Genomic DNA, 15,766 nt, shown 5'->3' with positions numbered 1-15,766 from the left:
TGATATTGTGATTTTGAGAAAATATATCGAGACTTTTTATGTTGAAGCCTATGGCCAGCATACTGAGCATTAATATACTGTCTATGCAGAACAGTGTATAATTATGTTCTTTCCCAATGATGAACATACAGTATTATGAAAGACAGAGATAAAAAGACTAAATCGCATCTGACATCAGGGCAAAGGTGCGCCGTGATTGATTGCCGACCTGTGCAGAACGGCATTTTTTGTCTGGTTGTCATTTAGACTCTAACTAGTCTTTTTATCTCTGTCTTTCATTATATATTGAATTACATATAAGTACCAAACATTTTGCTGTGTGAGTATGTGTATCGGTCATAAATTTCATACTATTTCATTTGTTAATAACTCCAGACTATCAGACGAGAGGTAGACAGCCATAGAGAAGACAACAAACGTGTCCACCAGCTTGGTGAATCAATAATTAGTGATCCCAAAGCCAATGATACCTCATTTGTCAAGAGTGTCTTAGCAGGTGTGGATAACAATTGGTCTGACTTGGATGATATTCTCTCAAGAAGGTAAGCTATATGGCATATCAGGGTAGATTTCACTAACATATATAAAAACTTGAATACTTTGTACAATGGTTTAAATTTGACAAACAAGATTGATTAAAGAGTTTAACTATTATTCGCTTACCTGGAACGTTTTCACTAGTTCAACTAGCGTCTTCAGCAGATGAAGATGCTGTGATGATATCTTGTCTACAGTCAAGATATCTCTCACTGATGATAATTGATGTAGCTTAAATAATAGTGATCTATGGTGAAAGAGCTAGAAAGGTCATATGCCTGGTATAAAAGCTATCACTCTGTGGAAGTCAATAACAGATATTTAAGCAACATCAGAAAGCTGTTCCATTACCACAGTAGTCAAGTTCTACCAATTATGACAACCTGTGAATAAAACCATTATACTATTTTCAATTATGTACAAGATTATACTGGCCCTCAAGTGAATAAATTTGTTTAACCTGTCACTCTTTCAACAGATTGAAGCAGTTAGATGATTTGCAAGAAGCAGCCAACAAGTACCATGGCGTCTTAAAGGACACCACTCACTGGTTGACAGACACAGAGAGACAACTAGAACAGTCACAACTTGCTGTCAGAGATCCTGCTGCTATACGAGCTAAGATCAGGGAACTCATGGTAAGTCTTGTTGTCATGGTGATGGTAGCCATCTTGAATATATCATCAATTTTGTATCATTGGGGTAGTTTGAAGTTAATTGAATATGTTTTGCTGTTGTTGAGAATTTCATTAAAGTATTAAGAGAAGTATACATACTTGTACTCAGAAGTCAAAAGTGAAGCAGAACTTCATCACTGATTTATCAATGCAATGCAATGCACAACTAACTTTCTTTTTTCACCAAGCCGTTTAAAGAGGATAAACTCCCATTTATTTTGCAGGAAGGAGATTGTTATTTACATCATTTTCATCAATCTCAAGAGATAAACTGTATTTCTACCCCATAAATTCTACCCCGAATTAACTCTGCACTATGATCATTTTTGCACCAAAATATTATGGGAAAACACATGATTGGTAATCTTCATTAAAGTAAAAGGAATCAATCTATGATGTATCATCCTGAATTATATCATGATTACAGTGACTTTAGCCGTGTGATAGTTTTTACTATCACATGGCATGAAAAGAAACCATGTGATATCATGATATAAAACAAATATTACATGCCAATATTCGTGTAATAGTAAAAATATATCATTCGGTCAAATTTTGACTGACCTATTTCACTCGGCTGCGCCTCGTGAAATAGAAAAGTCAAACTTTGACCTCATGATATATTTTGTACTATCACACTCATAGGCATGTAATATTTGTATACTAACCCATATCAAAATCATTAAATAACCAAGCACACCACAGTAAATGGGTCTTAAATATAAACCAAGTAAAAAATATCTGAGAATATATCTTACACTTCCCACAATGCATTTCTTCCCTGTACTGATTTGCTATTCAGTGCATTATGGGTCGATAGTGACAAAAATACAATTGAGATATTTCTTGTGACTGCCGATCCATGTTGCACTGAATAGCAAATCAGTACAGGGAAGAAATGCATTGTGGAAGTGTAAGATAACTTCTGGAAAGATATCATCATTCAAACAGCAATGAAAATAACCCATGTTAATAATCAATCACCTGTAACCAAGCACATGTAACCTATTACCTTCCCACACGCCAGCCTGAATTTGGTTCAGAACAACCGGAGGAACGCAAACCACAGAGCAAGGTAACCAGCATTAAAATCATATTAACCACCATTATATAGTTACATTATCATTAACCTGGTTTGTCATTTAATTAACCAAGATTAAACATATCCTAACATGTTTCCAGCTGTCTGCATACTTCATCTCATTGACCTTTTTGGTAAATCTCATAATTCCTTGCGGTTAGACCCAAGATGTAGTCATTTGACATCCTGCCGACACAAACATCATTTAACGAACATCGCTACTACGCATTGTAAGATGGCATGATGTCAAATGACAACATCTCGGGTCTATCGTAAGGAATTTTGGGATTTATTGAAAAAGTCAATAGTTTAGATTATACTACTAACCTAACCATACTATCAATGTCATTTTCCTGCACTGTTTTTTTCCTTGCACATAGTTCTTACTTTGCATGTTTTATCATACTATAATATTTCATGCATGTCTTTATTTCTAGGGTAATGTAATGTTAAGAAAGTAGAATATTTTCCTTTAACTTAGAATATGAGCATGGTAGTTTTCTTCAGTGGTGGTCATGAGTAGTGTAAGGGGCAAGTAGGCTGTATTATTTCAGTAATAATTTAATTTCAGCCTGTGTTTGGTACCTTTTTTAAATTTTTTAGTGAACTAAAACGTATAAACTTTTGTGAAAATTTGCCTTCTTGATGTTTGTAGTAAAAACAAATGAAAATTTCAGAACTGCCAACTTGTACATGAATCGCCAAGGCAAGATTTGTGGGAGTGAATCACCAAAGATATGATGTGTGGACATTCACAACTATGGAAAGACCTGACCTTAGTTGAGACTCATCAAAATTTCAATCCCCATATAAGATGATCAATTTTACAATCCAGAAAAGTTTTAGTCCTATGGCTACTTTATTTCGGGTTAGATTGCAAATAATTTTCTTTGTACCTATTAGTTCTATTTACAATTTGTTAGTAATGTAGTTGCTTTTGTATTCTTTGCATGTTTTTCAAACTCTTTCTGGGAGTAAGCTTATAGAAAAGTTGTTATTAGTGATTGTACAATTAATATTGATGATCTCTTTAACATTTACCATATCTCTTATTAAGATTCATGCATGCAGTGTGACATATAACATGTTCAGCATACACATTGCCAATTTCAGTTTGTTTATGCTCCACTTGAATATTATTTTATTGCTACCTTAATTTCACATCTTGTGTTTCGAATATTCGAATTATTATAATGATGTGATTAAGTATCAATTAACATTGCTGCATCAGATTTATACTTACACAATCAAATTATGTCCAGCAATATACATTTGTTACCATTTGCATTCATGTCCATTTGGAATTCATATTCATTCAAACCTATTTTACAAACCATTTTACACCGTTGTCAACAAAATCAAATCATTTTGCATGCCATTTTACAAGCATATCATAAAGTCACAATCATAAATATTAAGATTGATTTTATTAATTTAAAGATTCATAGACTTAATGGTCATTCAAATTTAGTCATTCATATCGTTATTGCCTAGTCATTTCTTAAAATTAAAATCAAAATTGAAACTCATCAAAATAGCACCTTAAATTCCCACCCAACATATATTTTTCCAACCTCTAAATTGTAGCATGGTTTGTAATAATTTCATCCCAATGTTATTCTGCACAGACCTTGAAACAAGAAGTTGAGGAGTATGAACCCAACATCCGTGAAACCAACGTATATGGAGAATCACTTGATAGTCTCCTCAAAGATGTCGCTTCACCTGTTGCTACTAAGCCACACTATAGGTCTACCCATCCTGGGGTGGAGGCTATACCAGCCACATCTGGGGAGGTAGAACCAGAATTCAAAGGTGAGTGTCACACAATCTTGATTTTTGTTACAAAATTTTTAGAATTGAAGAAAATGAACAAACAGAAAAAAAAGTAATTCTACAGCTATTGCCAGAGGAGGCTTAAAGGCATTCCTACAATGCACTATGATTGGGAAATTTGACCAATGTAACCTAATTTTAGAGGCAAAGTCCCCATTGCCACACACACAAAATGGTCATTTTAAAACTGCAGCCAACGAGCTAATAGTTGAGACTTAGGACTGATATTTGATTTTCTTACAGGAAACATTCATATTGTCCCACTGCATTAATTTTATTCCTAAGTCTCGATGTTTTCAATGTTAAATAATAGGATGAAAACGTCAGATATTTGCACACAATCCCAATGCAAAGTATGGTCAACTTGCCACATGTGTACAAAAACCAGACATACCAAGGTCAGAAACCCCATTGGGTCATGGGAATGTCTTTAAACATCCTCTGAGCTATTGCCATGCTAATGTTTTCCACAAAATGAAGTTATTAAAAGATGAAAATTATATGCAGCCATTAATTTTTTTCCCAAATGAACTATTATTTTATGGAGATAATTATTATGTCATTTTGTTGTGTCTTTTAGGCATAACACCAATCCAGCAAGAACTGGATGATGTCAACAGACGATACGATGCTCTCCGCAGAGGTCTTGGTGATTCCTTGGAAGACCTCCGTATTGCTGAGCGCTGTGAGGAAGAGAAAGCACTTATTGACAATGCAGATGATTGGTGTCTAGCAACACAGATCAAGATGGAGGAATGCAAACCCAAGTCTAATGAGATTGACCCACTTGCTGAAGAATTGGAAATATTCAAGGTAAGCACATCAGTTATTGTGTTTGTAAGCAAGAAGCAAAAGACAATGCTTAGCCAATGAGTAAAGTCACGCTTTCTGGTACAAGAAAGTGTGATCCTGTTTATTGGTCAAATGATCAGTCACTCAGTAGCAGCAACTGGTGTAAGAATTCAGCTTTATAGCCCAATATTCCTAATATGATTGATGATAGGTTAACATTGACTTTGTATGAACTTACGAGTTGAAAATACAACCGAGACTTATTACAATTATGCAATATATACAAGTTCTTACCCACATCGTCTTCCGAAGTTGATCATAATTTCAATTTGATCCTGAATGCAGATAGAGATGAAATCTACCCAAAGACTCGTAAACCAGATGCCATTAAATTCTCAAATCTTAACATCAACATCTATGCCTTTTTATACCAACAACAGGAAGTAGCTGATGATGTCCACAGCAAGCAACCTGCCATCAATGAAGCCATCAGCAAAGCTGAACACTTCCAGAGAGAATATCGTGATCGTCTCCATCCAGACCAGAAGGACGCCCTCCAGGAACAGGTTGAAAAACTCAAAGCTGATTATGACAAACTCAACAACCAGTCTGATGATTGGTTGAAATCAGATCAGGCTAAGCTGGATAAACTTGTGAAGGAAGAAGAAGAAAGGGTAAGGAAATGTTTAAATACAGGATCTTATTAAGGATTGACCGGAACGACAGTGAAGCGTTGTTGATATATGGCGCTTTTGCATCACTGGACCTATGATCATGAATAGAAAGTACCATCTGTTCTGCAATTGTTTCTTAGGGAACAAACCAATCATTGAAGCCCTATAAAGTGAAACCTACTTAGTTCCATTGCAAAGTTACTCTCACTTTTAAGCAAAAGGAAGTGGATCAAAATAGCATTGATGTTTGATAAAAGAGTATTATGTAAAACATAATCAGAATTGTTAACCTCCACCCGCCTATAATTATTTTCATTCAGAGAGCTTCATTGGTTGTTAGGGTTATCCTTTAACCACCCAGGTGTGTCAATGTATACAGGCATATACTGGGACAGATATCACACTTAGAAAGAGTATACAACTACCCCCACCAAGGTTTACTGGACTCAGGACATTGTGTCCTAATTGTATCCAGAAAAACAAATGGGCTCTTGAGGCTGTAAACATGGCTAGGCTTCTCTCTGGAACCGTGCTATATTAGACTAATATATGTATCCAGAAAATGTAGTTAATAATATTGTTTAATCAGATTTATGTATATAAATTGACTTGTACCATAACTGATTTTTGTCTTTGCACAGAAACGTATTGAGAACATGTTGAAGGAGAAACTTGCTGCTTTGCTGTCTTTGATGGACTGGATCAACATAGCAGAAGAAAGACTTGGCTCAGAACAACCTCAGTATGAGACGTCATCTGAATTGTCTCAGCAAGCAGATGAGCACAGGGTAGGTGATCAAGTATTGATGAATGGGCAATGAGAAAGAAGGTCTGCATAAGATAGTGAAATTGGTTGTTACAATGTTCAATCATATCATGCTTTCATGGACCAAATGTGTATATTAGGTTTAATACATAGTGCCTACCCTTATTGGCATCAGTATGCACTGGTGTTTAAAAATTAAGCATGATAAAACAAAAAGCAAACAAAGAAAATTGAAAACAAAATCTAGAATAGCTTAATGTCGGTCTTAACCCTGGAATTATGAAAACTTTCAGGCCTCATAACTGCTAAATTGTTGGTCTAAAGTATATAAAATTATACATATTTAGAATGGCAAAGACTTGATCAATTCATCTGTGAGGTCAATTTTGGGCCAAAATGCTCATTTTTGGCCCAAATGTCACATGTCGCACCAAGTTATTGTTGGACAGTCTTGCGCTCCCTGCTCTAGATACTTGAGAAAATTCTTGCAAAAGTAATACAAATTATTATTATTTAGAAATGTCAATGGTTTTAAAACAAATTTTGTTTCAATTAATTGCTTAGGTTCTGCATGAAGACATAACATCTCACCAGCAAGCAGTAGCACAATGCATCCAAGATATCGAGCAATTCCTCCGTCAATACAATGAACGTGTGAGCAGCGAGAACGCCAGCAAGCTCTCTCTTGGCAAAGAGAACCTGAAGGAACGTTATGACGTGGTCCTGTCCCAGTCATACACTAGACTGAACCAACTCAACCCAGCACTAGAAGATGTGCATTCCTTTGAGAGAGATATCACTGGATTTGAGGATTGGTTGATGGAAGCTGGTGTGACCATTGATGAGCTGGTAGCTAGTATCGGTACAGATTATGACACACTCAAGTTGCAGCTTAATGAACATGCAGCATTTGTTGATGATCTGAATGACCAGAAGGGTGATCTTAAGTTCATCAATATGTCTGGTGACAAATTCCAAGACCAGTCAAGAGTAAGTATTCTTCTAAAACACTCTCTCTGAGACCAAAGCTATCTTGAAAGGCAACACACTGAGAAAAATGAAGAAAATAGTGTAATTTCAAACATGAAAATGGAAGACTGGTTAGATTTTCATACAACTGTACTAAATGTCTATATTTAAATATAACTGACTGAATGTAACCATACCATTTATTTGTTTTGGGCTGCATAGTTGATTCTACCTTTGTTTGAAAGTGCTTGCTTATATTTTCTTCCTGTTATAAAAAAATCAAATAAATGTAGATATTTATATAGCCGTTTATGCCGTAAACAGCCTCAAAGCGCTTTACATTTATTCCGCCGTCATTAGAATATGTCGGAACCACGTTTGCAGCCTACAAGTGGCGCAGGGTCCATCAGTACAATGACTGTGACTACCCCTAACAGCTTCCCATTGCACCTGGGTGAGGTGAGGCAAGCGAGGCAAAGCGCCTTGCCCAAGGGCGCAACACGGTGGTGGGGCGGGGAATCGAACCCACGCACGTCGAGCAAGCTCTCGGATTATGAGTCCAAGGCCGTAACCACTGAGCCACCATGCCCTCCTGTATTCTTAAAGAATACTCTTTAAATATTTATTCATAGTTCATACCATGTCACTAAATTTGTATACCCTTAAATATACCCACAGACTTACAGACAGATGCTTGAGGAATTCCGCACCAAGACACTTTCTCGCTCGTTCAACCGCAACTTCCAAGAAAACTCTGAATCCCATATCCTGCAAGACCGCATGCAGAAAGTCAACTCCATGGTGAATGACCTGAAGACCAAATCCAATGAGCATGGTAGATACCTTCGTGAGCTGATTGAGAAGCATTCACAGTACAACAACTCTGTTGAGTCCTTGATGGGATGGCTTCCAGATGCAGAGAGGAAGCTGAACAACTTGGAGACTGAGCCAATTGGAGCTGATCCAATTACAATTAAGAAACAGATTGAACATCTCAAGGTAAGTGTCAAAGGTTAAAGTTCATTGAAGACAACGGTTGCAAAGTTGTGCTGAAACATTTGTTATGAAATGATTCTCAAATATTTTTTGGTGGTCATGATGTACTTGCAAGTTCAAAGTCAATATTGAGTACGCATAAAAGATAATGCACACTGGTTGTACATTCTGGAATATTCAAGGCATTTGAATTGCTCTTATCATCCCAAGTCCTTAAACCCATTATAAGTTATATGCGCTGTAAATTTGAGTTCATGAAGGAAAGTTAATATAATGGACACGTATCAGTAGTAATATGGATGTATATAAGGAACCCATTGTAAAGTTACAATGGGTGAACACTGAACAGTATTCGTATCTTTAAAATGAGTTCCTCAAATGTTAGTAAAATCAGTTGAGAGTGCAACTAATAAATGTGACACGATCAAGGGAAATGAGTCAGATGTCGCTAATATTGATTTTGAGATATTGGCAAAGAAAGTATTAAAATTCTTTTGTTTTATATTGTTTTCAGCCATTGATAAATTGATGTAACTTTGCAGAGAAAAGTCGTATCAACATTGGTTGTTCAATTTCAGAAAGCTGCAAATGTCCTCTTTAGAAATATATGTAAAACTAATTTTTGATGAGTCGACATGTGACTCATTCCCTTTGATCATGTCACAAATATGAAAATGGAGATTCAGTACCCCAAAATCAGACCTACCCATATCATACAGTACTACTTTGGGAAAAATCTGGTATTCAACAAATTGATAATTGCAACCAATTGTTATCTTTTTTCAGGACTTCAATGATGATGTAGTGTCACATGGCAAACAGGTGGAGAAGGTGAAAGACACTGGTGAAGATCTGACAGATGCACAGCCACAAATCAAACCAAGAATCTCAAAGACTACAGGTAAACAATGCTATACCTTGTTTGGGGATGCTTTCTTCTTTCTTCTCTCTATAATTTATTTCTGTATTTATACAAAAGGTTGTTAGCTGTACTTCATAACATTTCAATTTTCAAGACATTGCTTTATGGGATTGGGAAATATAAAAAGATGAAACTACATTTCCATAATTATACCTGTACAGCATATACCTTTGTTGGCTTTGTATGAGCAGATAGACTACGAAAATTACTTTTACCAAAAAAGAACGGAATCTGTTTTGAGTATTTAAGGCAGTGCAATTGCTACTCTGCACTCAGTTGTATAAATTGGTACCAGTTAACCCTTAATCTTAAACAAAGATGTAAATGGTTTGAGTTACAGGTATGACCATGGTTACAAGTTATCACATATATGAAAGCTACACTTATATCAGTATAGAAGGTAGGCTATTGGTGTTGGCTGGGCCTATCAATTACTGGTACACTGGTGAAGCACAAACTAACTGATCTTATTATGAAGCCGGTTCATGTGGACAAATTATAAAGGGATAAATCTGGTAAACCTGATGTCCTGATTTCAATTCCTGGTGATACAATTATTGTATTGAATGTTTCAAATAGGGAGTTCTTGATGCACTCACACACATCACATTTGACAGGTTAAGATTTTCGTCTGTATACTGTGTTCTGTATGCATGATTTTTGCAAGTCTGATGCCAATCATGCATACAGATAGGTCACATCTAGGTGAGTGACATTAGGCGTACAAGTTCCACATACACGGATGGAAAACTAAACCTAATAATTATAATGAAAGACAGAGATAAAAAGACTAAATCGCGTCTGACGTCAGGGCAAAGGCCCGCTGTGATTGGTTGCCGACCTGTGCAGTACAGCATTTTCTGTCTCGTTGTCAGAATTTCAGACACAAACTAGTCTATTTATCTCTGTCTTTCATTATACCTGGGTATGACACATTTATATAATTTCTTTTATTCACAGCCGCACAGTTCAATTATTTAATGGTCTCTTCAACACAAGTCACATTCATGTCACACAAATCCTCTATAGGTAACCATGGCAACAAAATATTGTAGAAATATAGGAATGTTGTTATAAATGCAGCAAGAGTATTAAAAACATCAAGGTCTGTGGTTCTTGAGATACCTGATAAGGTCAATAGAGCAATCATCAATGATAGCACTTGCACATCAGTGTTGTTGGAAGTAATTGGAAATACTCCAAAGCGTGTACTGATGACATTCCTAGATTTTCACATGCAATTATTTTTTATACTTTGTCTTGTCTCAAAGTGAAGGTGATATCAGTGGATGTTTCTGAGCTGGGAAATTTAATTTGCACACAATGATAGCCAAATTAACAGTTTGTGTTTATACTATTTGTGGGTTGAAATATGCATTGACATTTAGTAAGATTTAATCTTTCGCAAAAGGAGTCCTTTCAGAGGGCTGAGCTTTTGGTAATTTTGCAAGTGCCATCTTTCGAGAGTATCAAAATCTCAGTCCTGTAAAGGACTTCTCTAGGGAAGATTAAAATCCTACTCATATTTACCGACCTAGAGTACCAAGTAATTTCAAATCATGCATTGACATTACTTTTCACATGAGATGAGATAAAAGTATGTATAATGGTTGGTATACAAAACATTTCACTACCTTTCCCCTGCTGACATGATCAATATCACATTGCTAATTTCACAATTCATAACTCTTAATCAAGTGGCAGCTGGAGTGGATCATCATGGTTGCAGGGAAACAGCATCCTGCAAAAATGACTTGTATTGTTTTCCCATGAATGGTTTCAAAGTTATAATTAGAATGAGCCCCTTGAATTAACAGATTCAATGCACATAATTCACTTCTGATATTAATAGCTTGTTTTCTTTCATTTGTTCACAAAAGCATTGGGAAGTATCCATATGACGAGACTACCCCAGATATGAAATGCAGAGAACATGTTATTTTGCCTTACTATGATCACAATCACTACCCCCCCCCATGCATCACAACCAGAAGCACCTCCCCTGTTACCCACATCACAGGGATGGAGTCGGGAAAGTTAATAATTACATTCATCCTTCACCAAACCATTAACATAATCATTACTTGAATATGCACTGCTATATTACCAGAGTTAAAAGGAACACTGTCCCATAGATAATTATTAATATACAAATTGCTTAAGTCTCAATTATTGTCTGCAGATGATGTCACAGACTTGCAGTTCGTCCTCAAACAGAATGTGATCATTGCTCATCAAACTGGTGCTAAAAAATGCTGTTTTGACAAAAGGCGAATCATTTACTCTGTGAATATTTATTGTCCTTAACAATCAATATAAATGGTACACTCACATGTTTGAAACCAATTCCAGAACTAGAATCTGTGACATCATTTATCTTTGGTATAATTGGCACCATAAACGTGACATTTTAATTCATTGGCCCCATCCTCACATGAATGAGACAAGGAGCCAAAATAACAGCAATGTAGCCAGGATATCAGTAATGAAAAACTGACATACCCAACTATAGACGAATCCGGCAAGCCAAGTGATGGTCAGGATTAAGTCGGCCATAGCTGGAGGCCATCCGCGCCAAACTAGCTTAGTTCATTTGGATTGCGATCCAAGACGCCCACTATTTTGAGCGCATCGTAGCGCGTAGCACTTGCGCCGTATCACAAGAGCGGTAAATGCTGCACGCTTATGATACTGGCGTCACGTAAAATGAATGGATGGCCCCCAGCTATGGCTGCCAGTGAGGTGTAGGAATGTGTCAAGTCGGATTTGTGTATAGTTGTCATTTCATTTTTTCACCCTTTGCGAGGATAGTGCCCAATTTATTGCTATACTAAAAATATACAATAAATATTCTCATTTGATTTAGTTAAGTCTTATAAATTTATTTTCTTTCCATGTTATTTCCTACAGAGGAATGTGTATCTCGATATGAGGCTCTCCTGACTCACATCAAACTCAAACTGAATGAGCTACAAGGAGCATACGCTAGCTCCCAGACATTGCGAGGTAGTCTGGATGATATTGAGAGATGGCTGAGTGAAGCAGAAGGCAATGTACATAAGATGGTGAAAGGAACTGTCATTACAGCTAAGAAAGAACCACTGCAAGAGAATATCAATGAACAAATGGTAGGTGTAGTCAAAAGTATCATATTCTACTTAACCATTTAGGGTTGGTATGGTTAAAGGAAGTCTACCGCTGTAAGGCAAGCATTTAGATTAGGGCTAGAATAGAGTTATGATATAAAGTAGTATTATTCATTTGTTAAGTAAAGTAATGATAAGGGCTAGCTTTAAACTTCATATAGTGATTCCTTAACCAGACGAAGTTGGGGTGGGGGTACACATAATATCAGTTTGATTAGATTTGGGTTTGACACCATGTACTAGCGCTCAAGAGAGATCGGTGTTAACAAATATTGAGAATGTGTTGTGATTTGCCATTTTTAGCTTTAGCTATAATGAGAATAACTGGTGAGTCAATTAGATTTTTTATCTGGTTACACAAATAATGATGCATACTGTGTTATACAATTTATTAGGTACAAAAAGTAATTGTTCCCCATCAGTGGCAACTTGGTCCAGTTTAAGTGACACATTTTGATGCACTTTCTCTTGGGGCATTAATAAATTGAATTACAGTCATGGTTGTCAATTTTAACATTATTTTCATGGGGGTGGGTACTTTTAGTTTGCATACCTTTTTATCCCAATAATGTAATTTTATTTTCAAGGTCAACCAAACTGACATTGAAAGCCATCAACCAGCGATTGAATCGGTTATTACATCAGCCAATCAAGTCATTGAATCAAGTGAACCTGATGAAGCAGATGCACTGCGATCCCGTCTGGACCGTATCAACACCAGATATGACTCCATCGCCACATCAACAGATACACACGGTCATGAGCTGAGAGAACTCACCAGTAAGCTGTCTGAGTTTGAGAGAGAGGTAGACTCACTCGAAGACTGGGTCTTGCCATCTATGGAGATGTTGGAGGCTAGGGAATTGATGAAGATGGACATGAACCAACTCAGCAGAAAACTCAATGTAAGAAGCAAAATTGTTTCCATTTTCTGACGCAAGTCAATAAGAGCATTATAGATTTTATTCAAAAGCAAACATGTACAAGAAATTTATCAAACTTGTTATATTATTATGTAATACTATTGTGTTGTTTATCATTTACGATTCCCTTTAAATTTGTACAGGAGATGAGCACCCAACTTGAGAACCATCGTCCACAATTCAAACTTGTTCACCAACTTGGTGATGACATTATTGCCAAGAGTGTTGCCAAGGATACCAGTTATGTCAATACTGTACTCAACAATGTCGATATCAACTGGAAAGCATTGAAAGACCTCTTGGAGCTCAGGAAACTACAGCTTGCCCAGAAGCAAGAGTCTACCAACAAGTACAATGGTGGATATCGGGATACAACTGGGTGGTTGATGGCCATGGAACGCAAGCTGAGCCAACTTCAACCAGTTGCGATGGACCTACGTAATCTTGCCAAACAAGAGAAACAAATCAAGGTAGGCCTCTTCCTTCCTTTCTTCCTTCCATTCATTATACAGGGTGTCCCAAAAAAAGAGGCCCCTCATTGCGCCCCTTTTTCTCCTATTTCTGAAAAGTTGATCAAATATATTTTGGTATGTAAAGAAACCTTGAGTCGTTAGCTATAATAAACCAAAACAATTATATCAATCGGCTCACAACTTTTGAAGATATGCTCTTTTAAAGAAATGTACCCGTTTTCACTCTGTCCACGGAGAGGGTTTGGCTACTTCAAAGATTGAAAAAGAGTACACATACCATGCATGAATATCAAACATTTCTCAATGATAACTTTATAAAATAACTTTGTTTATGGAATGGGCTTTACCGGTGGGTTGGGCAATGGATTTTGTTAATAGTGTCATTAATTTGTGGGTAAAATGGATGCCGAATGGGACTTCTTTTGTTTTATTTGCAATTACTTATTTTTTCTTGGTTATTTATGCCGTTTTGTTTTATTATGTTTCTTACTTTCTTACGTTGTTGTTTCTTGCTTTTTTTATTTTTTTTTATTTACAACATAAGTCATTTCTCTTTTTAGGATAAAAGGTAGCCCTAAAAGGCTGTTTGGTTTGTATTTGGTTCATCTTAAGTGAGTTTACTATGCTGCTCTGCCCTCTACCTGGTTGCCTCCTTGGCGAATACAGGTTTCAGCCCTGGTCCTCATTGCATCTATTGCGTTGCGTACCATCCTTGTGCGCCGGATACTTGCAAATGCATTCAGTAATACGTTTGCGAAGATCTTGGATTTTGCCACAAAGGAAAAAAATCAAGTCTTAAGGTCTGGTGATCGTGCAGGCCACTCCACAACATGAGCCATCCCAACCACTCTGTTTACTATCCGTGGACAGAGTGAAAACGGGTACTTTTATTCAAAAGGACATATCTTCAAAAGTTGTGAGCCGATTGAAATAATTGTTTTGGTTTATTAAAGCTAATGATTAAAGGTTTCTTTACATACCAAAATATATTTAATCAACTTTTCAAAAATAGGAGAAAAATCGGGCGCAATGAGGGGCCTCTTTTTTTTGGGACACCCTGTACCTTCACTTCTTCCCTTCTTCCTTCCTTTCACAACTTCATTCTTTCTTTGCTTGTTTGCTCATTATTTTTTCCATATTTATGTGAAAAATTTTGTCAGAAATGTTTAGTTTAGTAACAGGTTACAGGTGGAATATCAATAACAATTTCCCTTCATTATTCTTTATTAAACAGCCATTCCAAGAAGATGTTGATAACTACAAACCCACCATTGAGGACCTCCATGACACTGGCAACAAACTAGACACTCTACTCAGAGATCTTCAGTCTCCGCTAAAGTCTGCTACACACTACCGCTCTACAGATTTAGGTGCAGGACAGGCTGGTCAGCAGACGGTTTCCAAGGAGATGAGGGATTCCCTGGAGAGATCCAGTGGGTCCTTCCTATCAGACGATTCTGATATCAAGAGGCAACTCACTGATGCAGATCGCAGATATGACGCCCTCAAGATCAAGATCAAGGATCGTCAAGATGACATAGACCTTGCTAGACTATTCCTAGATCGTCTTGGATTTGTCAATGATCGTCTTGATTGGTGCGCCAATGCAGAAAACAAACTGATGAAGAAGAAACCAAACAGCAAAGAATTGGACCCACTCAAAAAGGAATATGATATCTTCAAGGTACAGCTGATGCTTATACAATTATTATTACCTCATGCTATTGTGTGATGACTTTGAAAAATATTAATAAATAAAGTTATAGAGACCTTTATGCTTTTTTAATCTTGTATACAATGGTACTGAATTCCCAATATAAACATAAGCAAACAAGAACACACAAATGAGAAACCTCTCTGACATTATGGATGTACAAGAACTGTGCAGATTTCCACTTTTCGTGGATGGTGTCTCTAGATCCAAAACAGCATGTGAATGCATTTTAGCCACATTTGGCAGTGGTGGGTTAGGTC

General features: G+C 36.7%; 1 protein-coding gene across 1 annotated transcript in view; it reads left to right on the top strand.

Moving 5' to 3' along the window:
* Positions 1-15,766, top strand: part of LOC140166139 (uncharacterized) — a 223,096-nt gene that overhangs the window by 56,246 nt on the left and 151,084 nt on the right. The window contains 14 exon segments of the mRNA XM_072189524.1: positions 376-542; positions 1,016-1,175; positions 2,242-2,289; positions 3,924-4,110; positions 4,712-4,944; positions 5,364-5,597; positions 6,239-6,385; positions 6,928-7,353; positions 8,011-8,331; positions 9,115-9,229; positions 12,161-12,378; positions 12,984-13,301; positions 13,463-13,789; positions 15,027-15,476. Coding sequence (XP_072045625.1) covers positions 376-542; positions 1,016-1,175; positions 2,242-2,289; positions 3,924-4,110; positions 4,712-4,944; positions 5,364-5,597; positions 6,239-6,385; positions 6,928-7,353; positions 8,011-8,331; positions 9,115-9,229; positions 12,161-12,378; positions 12,984-13,301; positions 13,463-13,789; positions 15,027-15,476 — 3,351 coding nt within the window.

Source organism: Amphiura filiformis, chromosome 12, assembly GCF_039555335.1.
Source record: "Amphiura filiformis chromosome 12, Afil_fr2py, whole genome shotgun sequence".
NCBI lineage: Eukaryota > Metazoa > Echinodermata > Ophiuroidea > Amphilepidida > Amphiuridae > Amphiura > Amphiura filiformis.
Note: the sequence above shows the minus strand (reverse complement) of the source record. Positions and strands in the feature narration are given on the sequence as shown.